Genomic DNA, 10,621 nt, shown 5'->3' on the forward strand with positions numbered 1-10,621 from the left:
TTTTAGATTCGATAAGCTACTTATTTAAAAGAAAAACTTCTGCTAGTTTTTCAAAAAAGCTATATAGTGAAACTATCTTTCACAAAATAAAAGAAAATAACATTTTACTGTTTTATTTCTAAGACTTTAAGAAAATTCTAAAAAAAGACACAAAAAAGCGTGATGTAAACATATTTTGCCCTTGTCTTTGGAAATAAAAAAAAGAAAGTCAATGTTTGACTTTGACACCGAATTGACATTTGTTTGACAGAATTACAAAAGCAAATTTTATCATTTATTCGTTGACCAAATTATTAACACTGCGTATTTAAAGGTAGAATTATTCAACATTCCGGTTTTGTTTATCGATACCTAAAGTTTTCTATCACATTCTTGAAATAGCTTTAGATTTTAGCGGTGTCCATTGGAGTCGAATTTTTCGAGTAGTTCGCTGTAAAAATATTTGTAATTTATAGTGATTCATTGTTTCATTGGCTACAACACAGTAGGTTTATTTACGGTGCAGGGGAAATTATTGTGCCACATTTTAAAACAAGAACAAGTTTCGCATTGCATCATTTTAAAGGTACTTTTTTCTTGCGGACACATTTATTTTATTACGCATTTATAAACCTCTTAAAAATATGAAATGTTCTAAATTTAGTTTTTGAATGTCATTGTTTCCATTTAGAGATTGTAATGAGCATGGATAATATTTTAATTGCAAATTCCCTTAAAAAATATTTTTCGGAAATTCAATTCGTCAACTTCTAATTCATTTTTTCATACCAAACATTTTGTTAGCAATAATGACTGTCATTGATTAATTATGCTATTAAATGAATAAAGCAAATACTTGAAGAATTTGTCTGGACATAAAGTTTTATTCTAAACCCCTTTTTAAATTCAATCAAAAGTAAAAAAAATTAATCATAAAAATCGAGAAAACAATGTCATGTGTAGTACTAAATTTTGCCCTCGATTCTGTTTGGTGGGTTAAAAATAAATATTGTTAGGTAGCTTATGTCATCTTACAGAGTATTTTCTATGTCTATGACAAATTTCACAATCCATTGAGCCATTCCTGAGTTACCCTCCAACATCCATCCATCCATCCATCTAAACTTTCGCATTTATAATGCTAGTAATAAAAGTATATAATTTGTATTGATAATTTTATAACTAACAACAATTTTCTTACAGTATCAAAATGTCTGAACGGGAACCTATCAGTGGTTCGAGTCGTGACTATGGGTCGACAGCAGCGCCACCTACCGTGGGCTTCGCAGATTTCAGCCCCACTGAACTGTATAACTTGAGTGAGGCTATAGCCGACAATATAAACGCTATTAACAGTGGTCTCCGATCATTGGAGAAGATGATGAAGCAAATTGGTGGTCCTAATGATAGTGTTCAGTTGAGAGATAAGATGTAAGTACACAGTTATTTTAAACTAGCTTCCGCCCGCGACTCCGTCAGCGTGGAATTTAAAAAAATCAAAAGTGAGTAGACTATGTGTTCTTCCAGACTATCCCCTACATCTATACTAATTTTCATTGAAATCCATTCAGTCGTTTAGGCTACAAACTCTAACAAACATCCATCCATCCATCTAAACTTTCGCATTTATAATATTAGTATGATATATAGTTTAATCTATTAGATATTTTTACGGAGAAGGAAAACATTGTGTTCAAACCTGCATATATCAGTGAAGTAATTCAAAGATATGTGTGAAGACAATCAACCTGCACTTCAACAGCGTGGTTGACTGTTGCCTAGTCTCCCCTCACTTTGGGTAGACTCCGAGCCCCACAGTAGAGACATATAGAGTTATATTTTACTTGACTTCATTAGTGTAGAATTAAAAACTATACTACAATATTCCAACATACATCGGCTGCCTTCATAACAATACTGGGCAATACTGGGCAAAATGAAGATTGTTCAGATTACAAAAATAACCGGGAACTTGTAGGCAGATAGAAAGATATAAAGTTTATATATTGGTTTTTTACTATCAGCAACAAAGTTAACAGTGGTAGTGCCCTCTTTAACATCTTAGCACGAATGGGCCGGCACGCCCGGTGTAATACCACGACCACACAGAAGACAGGCGTGAAATGGAACCAATGCCGTGTTTCGTCTTATGAGTGTGGTGCCGGAGGCCTAATTTAAATCCCTTTCTCTTTACCACCCTTTTCTTATGAGAGGATGGGAAGGGGAAGTGGATTTGACGATGGAGAAGATGCATAGGAAGAGGAAATATCCTCTTTATGTGCGTCTCCTCCTCCGTCGGATAAGGGTAGGCGAGGCATCTGCAATTGCGGATGTCTATGGGCAACGGTCGCTTCGCTTTTGGCGGATTCAGGTGGCCGCTTGCTCGTTTGCCATCTTATGTTATAAAAAAAAAGCACCATAAAATCATGTGTACTAAATATTATTATTTTATTGATATTGTACACATCTCCAATATTATTAATATGTATTGATCTTATTTGTCTTTATGATTGGATTTTAATATTGTTTACTATTTAATCTATCATCATCATCACCAGCTCACTATACGTCCCCACCGAGGGGCTCGGAGCCTACCCTAAAGTTAGGGGGACAAGGCCATAGTCAACCACGCTGGCCAAGTGCGGGTTGGTTGACTTCACACATATCTTTGAATTTCTTCGCTGATATGTGCAGGTTGCATCACGATGTTTTCCTTCACCGTAAGAACGTCGGGTAAATTTAATCTATACTACACTAATATTGTAAAGATTTGTATTTTTGCATGTATTGGAATAACTCAAAAACTACTGAACCAATTTAAAAAATTCTTTCATCATTAAAAAGCTGTTTTTACTATTTTTTAATTTCACATGGACGAAGTCGCAAGCAACAGCATATTTTAATATATGTGCCCCTAAGAAACCTAGGCATTATGAATATAATGTAATTGTAATAAAATTGTAATCTAGATATTACAAGGAACAAGTTATCCTTTATACAATCACTAGCTTTCACCCGCGACTCTGTTCGCGTGGAATTAAAAAAACTAAAACTAGCTTATGTGTTCTAGCAGACTATCTTCTACATCTGTGCCAAATTTCAGTAAACCCATTCAGCATTTTAGGCTACAAACAAACATCCATCTAAACTTTCACATTTATGATATTAGTAAGATTGTAAACTAGAGATTATAAGAAACTGAATGTGGTGAAAAGAACTAAATGTGGTACAAAGATAAAATTAGGAATAAACTAAGTATAAGTAAAATTTGTAGTAATATTTGCTTATACTCAGTTTATTCCTAAGTTTAAAATACCGTGTTTATTTTTAAGGCTTTAACACACTATGTAACAACAATAAATGGGACCAGTCTCATACAAGAAGTTTATACAATGTTATGACAGTACAATTTTCATTCCAGTCATGATTCTCAGCAGAATGTCAACGGGTCAGTATCAGCAACTGCTAGAGATATCCAGCGGTTAGGTGTGATAGTGCGGAGAGGGGATAAGCCACAGAAGTTGCAAGTGGAAAGGCTGACGCAGGCTTTCAGAGATGCATTGGAAAAATATACAACTGTACAGAAGGTGAGTAGAAGTTTATGTATACTAGATTAGTCCTGTAACTCCGCGTGGGATTAAAGTAATCAAAAATATATAGCCTAAGTTACTCAGTGATAATATAGGTTTTTAATGGTCCAAGAATTTTTGAAATTGGTTCAGTAGTTTTTGAGTTACTTCAATACATAAAAAAATACAAATCTTCCACTTTATAATACTAAGTATATATTAAATTTCGCCCGTAACTCCATGTGGAATTAAAATAAACATAAGTATATAGCCTATGTGCTCTTTTAAACTATGTTCTACATCTATGCTGAATATCATGAAGATCCGTTCAGCCGTTTAGGCTACAAACTCTAACATCCATCCATAGTTAAGATTTTGGATTGGATTTTGTTTATTTTGTGTGGACATATATATGAATATTTCATATTTAACCTTGAAAGTATATTTAAGAATTAATACTGAAAAATGTTATGAAAAAAAATTGTTAATTGAACTTTCTTAAATGGCCGCTAGATGGCGTTATTTTATAAAGTTGTTAACACAACTGTTAAACACAGGAACAAAAATTTAAACTACCCACATAGTGTAATAAGTTTTGACATTGAAAATAGTTTTAGATAGTAAACAGTGGTTTTCCAAATGCCTTTGTCATCTGTAATTCATTTTAAGGTAACATTACTTATTTTATTTATCAAACGTAAATGTCATATTTATTTATATCTATGTTAATATTATAAAGTGGAAAATGTTTTGTATGTATTGGATTCACATAAAAACTAGTGGATTAATTAAAGAAAAAACTTTTACCATCAGAAAGTTGTATTACTAAATTTTTTTTTAATTCCGCACAGAGGAATTCGTGATCCGTGAACCGTTAATCTGTACTAATATTATAAAGGAGAAAGATTTGTTTTTTTTTTTATTTTTGTATGTATTACAATAACTCAAAAACTACTGAGCCGATTTCAAAAATTCTTACACCATTAAAAAGATGCGTTATCTGTGAGTAACATAGGCTATATTTTTAAATGTTTTTTTTTTTAATCTACACGAGCAAAGTCTTGAACTACAGTTGATTGATAATTTAAAACAATGTTTTCGTTTGATTTTTTTGTCTCGCATATCCATATTCAGGGTTCGGATGTTCCCATATGTTAAGCATTTACTTAGAATAAAAAGTATTTTAATACTACCTTTTATACTAGCTTCCTTATCGGCTTTCCCCTAGTTTAGTAAATGTAATCTGTACAGCAAGTATCAGAGAAGATGGCGGCGTACATGCCCTCTCAGCCTCGAGTGAGAAACGACCCTCGACTTCTGGAGCAGCAGGCAGCCGCTGATGATGAGGAGGCCGCGCTCCTCGACAACCAGCAGGCACAGGTATATATATGTTTCCACTAAGAGAGTAAAAGGCTACCCTAAGGGGTGATTAGGTCACAGTCAATGCTGTACTACTAACACATATATTTTAATTTGAACCAATATGTGTTTAAAAAAATGTGTAGACAGACATAATGTTTTCCATCATTTTTAAAAAATGATCCAAAATAAAATGTAACTTAACACTTTTTTTTTCATTTTTCAGTACATTTCTTAATAGCTGACATCCTACGCCACTACTTCGTAGCTTAGGATGTCAGCAATCACAGCATATTTGTCAATAATTCTTTCTTTAATAAAAAGCCCTACACTTACATGTTTTAGGTTATATATTTTCACGCCATTAAATTCAGGGAGTAAATAAATTGGAAAAATAAACAATGTGGGAAAGGGACTATAAACTATAAGCTGCCAACATTAAAGAAGCAAGGTTGCCATGTCATTTTGACATTTGCAATTGACAATTTGACACATGTCAACAATAAAATTTAGATTTTCATAATTCCATGCGGATGAAGCCGCGAGGAAACAGGGTTAGTATAAAGGAGTGTTGTAGGCGCGCCTGGTGCAGTTCGAGACGAGCATGTTGCTGGAGCGCGAGGCGCAGCTCAGTAAGATAGAGGCGGACGTGCTCGACGTCAACCAGATCATGCAGGACCTGGCGGAGATGGTCAGCGCGCAGGGGCAGGCCGTCGGTACGTACGTCATCATCATCATCACCACCATCATCATCATCACCATGATGGGGAGAGAAAGGGTCATCACCCTGTTGGATATAGACCTTTCATAGAATTAACATTTAACAGTGGTAGTGCCCGCCCCCAGTAATACCACGACCACACAGAAGACAGCCGTGAAATGGAACCAATGCCGTGTTTCGTCTGATGAGTGTGGAGCCGGAGGCCTAATGTAAGTCTCTTTCTCTTTACCACCCTTTTCACATAAGAAGAGGATGGGAGGAGGAAGTGGATTTGACAGAGGAGGAGATGCATAGGAAGGGGAGAAATCCTCTTTATGTGCATCTCCTCCTCTGTCGGATAAGGATAGGCGACGCATCTGCAATTGCGGATGTCTATGGGCAGCGGTCGCTTCGCCATTTTGGCGGATTCAGGTGGCTGCTTGCTCGTTTGCTACCTTTTGTTATAAAAAAAAACTTTTTTTTTAATCCAACAGGATACAGACCTTTTACAAAATTAACATTTAAATATTAATTAATGACACCTATTGGTAATTTTATATTTTCATATCATATGTACTTCATACTATCATACTAATATTATAAATGCGAAAGTTTAGATGGATGGATGTTTGTTATAGTTTGTAGCCTAAACGGCTCTACAGATTTCTGTAAAATTTAGTATAGATGTAGAGGATATTCTGGAAGAACACATAGGATACTTTTTATTTTATTTTTAATTCCACGCGGACGGAGTCACAGGTGTAGGCTAGTATCCATAATTTAACGGGTGAAAAAAAATGTTGTTCACTGTGCGTTCGTCTATATATTTATTGTATGTTTTATTTATGTGTGTTTGTGTGTTTCAGACACGGTGGAGAGCCACATCTCGGCCGCGGGCGCCAGCGTGGAGGCGGGGGTGGAGGAGCTGGCGAAGGCGGCGCAGCACCAGCGCAGCTACCGCAGGAAGATGTTCATCTTCATCCTCATCGGCCTCGTCTTCGGGGTCCTGCTCCTGGTCTGGATCATCAAAGCCTTCAGATAGATAACAGTGAGTTAGCATACACTAAGAACTAAGCCCAATTTAAGTCCCTTTCGCTTTACCACCCTCGTCTTATAAGGGGATGGGAAGGGAAAGCGGATTTGACGGTAGATGCATAGGAATGAGAAATATCCTCTTTATGTGCGTATCCTCTGTCGGATAAGGGTAAGCAACGTATCTGCAATTGCGGATGTCTATGGGCAGCGGTCGCTTCGCCATTTTGGCGAATTCAGGTGGCCGCTCGCTCGTTTGCCACCTTAGGTTATAAAAAGTTAAAAAAAAACTTCCCCCTGAGCTAGTTGGTCAAGAGCTTGACATAATATATTTACATATTTTGTCAAGCTCTTGACTTGACCACGACTATGTCACCCAGCCTGGCGCCAAAACTGAATCCGACCTTGCTCCCACAACTGGCTGATAGAGCATCAGATAGCTTAAAAATGTATGGAACTGACAATAACATTTGACAAGTCACTTGCTTGCGTATTCATTCATACATTTTAATACATTTTCGATTCTACAAGCGACATTGCTAATCGAAAGTCACTGGCACATAGCTAAAAAATGACGTAACTGTTAGATAAGGTAACAAAATCCGATATTTACAAGAATTTAGTAGGACTGACTCTTAGGACCTGTCCCACCGAATTGTATACTATCTGATAACAATCCAACGTGTAAAATGTGTGATGGAAATATCAGATTTTGTTACCTTATCTGACAGTGACGTCATTTTTAAGCTATCTGAGCCTCTATCAGCCAGTAGTGGGACAAGCCCTTCTGTTCGACATATTTATCCTAATATATAGTTAAAGGAGATTTGAATTGTATAAAATATTTATATCTGACCATTCATAGTTTGTCACTAAAGGTTTTACAGTCGAGATGTGCTATGTTTTTTTAACAGCATTTTCACCTTAATTGTCTCTATACAGGATGATTCTTGACAGAAAAGATCCTCTACCTGTAGCTTGTAGCCCGTCCGTTAAGAATCACCCTGTATATTAACTTAAATGAACCTATTGTGTGTATTTTCTTGCCTATTTAGCCTTGAATTTGAGGCCTATGTTTTATGTACCTTCTAGATTTTCTGCTTTATAATTCAAACACACAATTTTCTTTACAAATTAAGTAATAACTTATGACTTCTTATCAGAAAAAATGTAGTAGGGGAGCCTAGACTTAGCCTAGACTATATCTAAATAAATCAATAAAACTTTATAATATCTGCTTACCTCTGTAGAACGTAAAATATTTCTTGATTTGCTTTCGATTCATCCAATGCAATTTATGTTTAAATTTTTAACTATTTCTAGATTTTATTATAAAAATATGTTTTGTATACTTCATACTAATATAAATGCAGAAGTATGGATGGATGTATGTATCTCCAAATAGGTGTAAAATTTTTATTAAATTTTGTTTAAATGTAGATCACAGCCTGATGAATTAATTTCACGCGGACAAAGTCGGGGACAAAAGCTAGTGATTATATAAAAAAAAAATTTACGTGGTTTTTAGTAGGAATGTTTAAATAGGAACTCGCTTTTGGAATCATGTTTCATATTAAAGGATTTTTATTGTATTTTTTTGTCTCCTTAGAATTTGCAAATATAACGCTGCTAACTAAATTATTTAGTGAGGTACTTGAAATAATACATTTTATAAGTAAATAATAAAGAAATGTTTATTATGCTGTATGCTTGTTATTTGGTTTAGTTTTATTTATATTGTACATATTAATTATTTATACCTGATTTGATTGTTTTAATTGTAGAGTATAAAGCCGGCAACACACGTTCAGTTATAACTGAACAATCATTAAAGAGTAAATTAACGTGTGTAGCTGGCTTTACATTATATGATTGTTATATACAAAAATCCTTATTGCTTAATACTTAGGAACTAGAGATTTTCTACCTTCATAAATAATATAAAAATGTTAACTATGTCAATTTTTGTTTTTTAATTTTTTTTTAAAATTTAGTTAAAAAAGTTTAAAGCGATCAAAATAAGACCTGTGTTACTCTATACTTCTTGTCTTTTACTTGTTTTGCCCTACAGTTCAGTGTTAACTGAACAATAGAATTGTTTATATAGCGAGCTTTAGTACTTAACATGTACACTTTTTGTGTTATTTACTCCTAACAAAAGACAGGTTTTAATTATTTTATTAATGTATGTAAAGAAAACAGCTAGTTGAAGCTAGCGAGATATTATAGTATTTAATAATCTATATTATTATAATAAAGCGTAAACACACACTTCTTTGTTGCCTAAGATGTCAGCAATTACAACGTTTTTGTATAATTCTTTTTTTAATAAAAAGCCCTACATTTGCGTCACGCTTTAAGCTATATATTTTAACGCCATTAAACTTTGGGGTAAATATTTTGGATAACAACCCTAATGTGGGAAAGAGATCATAAGTTGCTGCCAACATCAAGGAAATAAGGTTGTCATTATGTCATGTCATTTTGACATTTGTAATTGTAATTTGACAAATGTAAACAATAAAATAAAGCTTTTATAACTCCATGCGGGTGAAGCCGCGGGAACAGCTAGTTGTATATATTCTGTACAAATGTAACCTACACTGTCTTTAGTTGGTGAAAATCGCATATTTAAAGAGCAGATTATATTCATTAAAAATATAATTATATTGAAATGTATCTATAATTTATAAGTAATTTTTCAGTCATTTGGTATGTCTAAAATATAAACATTCCATATAATGTACTCTTTGATTTATTGTATAGTTTAAATAAAACTTATAAATAAAGATTTTTTTGTTTTATTTTCACCCATAATCTTTGAAATTCGGAATTCATTAATAATAGTGAAAATAGTGTGATAATCTTTGTCAATAACACATTTAATAAATATATGGATGAGGCAGTGAACACCATTTTATCGGTACTTTCACTGACAGGTACTAAAACAATTTATCATACAAAACTTTTCGTAGAATTACGGATCTATCAATAGATGGCGTTAGTTACAGATATTAGTGAGATTATCTGAATATTAATAACGCTATCTATTGGCAGATCCTCAAAGCCATTTGATAATAATAATTTATATTAATATTACAAATGTGAAAGTTTAGATGGATGGATGTTTGAGTTTGTAGCCTAAACGGCTGAACTGACCAAACACACATCCATCCATCTATACTTTCGCATTTGTAATATTAGTATGAATGATTATATTTACAAGTTTTTTTGAGAATCTATCAATAGATGGCGTTAGAAATTCGCATAATCTTACTCTATTGATCGCTAACGCCATCTATTAATAGATTCTCAAAATCACAATTATATTTAGATTCTACGGAAACATTTGTAATGCGTTATTTTATTCTCTATTAAGTTTTTGTATCTTAAAATGGGTTTAAAATAAAAAAGGTAATGTTCAAAAAATCATTTATTGCGCATATAACAGAAATGAACTAAATTACACGCGTCTTGCGCGCGAACAGATATTTAAATACATACAAACTAAAATAAATTTACAATTTAACAGAAAGATGTAACGAGAAACATTATTTTAACATCCGGAGATCTTCCTGAAACTTAATTATTACACGAAAATATATACAACGTGAAAATAAATGTTATTTTACTAAATCATTGTTACGTCATGATGCATTTTTTTTTTGGCGCGCAATTTTAGCTTTTACGAACTAAAAGAATCTTATCAAAATGAAAGTACAAAATTATTTAAATGATTTTTTCAATGAACTGTTCAGTAATAACATGTATTTAGCAGAAAACTCTAATTATTAGAGGAAAGAAAATTACATTTTATTAAAAAAAATGGAGATTTTCATTGAATACTTTCTATAAATTACCCATTTATTTGTCAAGAAACCAGTTATTTTTCTTTTGTCATTAGTTATTTTCTCGATAAGAAAACAAGATAAACGCAATTTTGTCAAAATTGTTGCGTATTTTTCTATATTCAGGAACAAGC

General features: G+C 33.4%; 1 protein-coding gene across 2 annotated transcripts; it reads left to right on the top strand.

The window, feature by feature from the left end:
- The first annotated feature begins 225 nt into the window (after positions 1 to 225).
- Positions 226 to 6,780, top strand: LOC106110304 (t-SNARE domain-containing protein 1). 2 transcript variants are annotated; one of them, XM_013292069.1, is made up of 6 exons: positions 226 to 313; positions 1,183 to 1,410; positions 3,401 to 3,566; positions 4,800 to 4,928; positions 5,485 to 5,623; positions 6,474 to 6,780. In XM_013292069.1, exons 2-6 carry the CDS (start codon positions 1,190 to 1,192, stop codon positions 6,647 to 6,649), a joined length of 831 nt encoding a protein of 276 aa, XP_013147523.1. In that variant the 5' UTR covers positions 226 to 313; positions 1,183 to 1,189; the 3' UTR covers positions 6,650 to 6,780. The 2 variants fall into 2 exon arrangements, with proteins under 2 accessions (XP_013147523.1, XP_013147522.1); XM_013292068.1 differs by having other exon boundaries at positions 232 to 565; positions 6,474 to 6,779.
- Positions 6,781 to 10,621: the final 3,841 nt, after the last annotated feature.

Source organism: Papilio polytes, unplaced genomic scaffold, assembly GCF_000836215.1.
Source record: "Papilio polytes unplaced genomic scaffold, Ppol_1.0 DF820678.1, whole genome shotgun sequence".
Lineage (NCBI taxonomy): Eukaryota > Metazoa > Arthropoda > Insecta > Lepidoptera > Papilionidae > Papilio > Papilio polytes.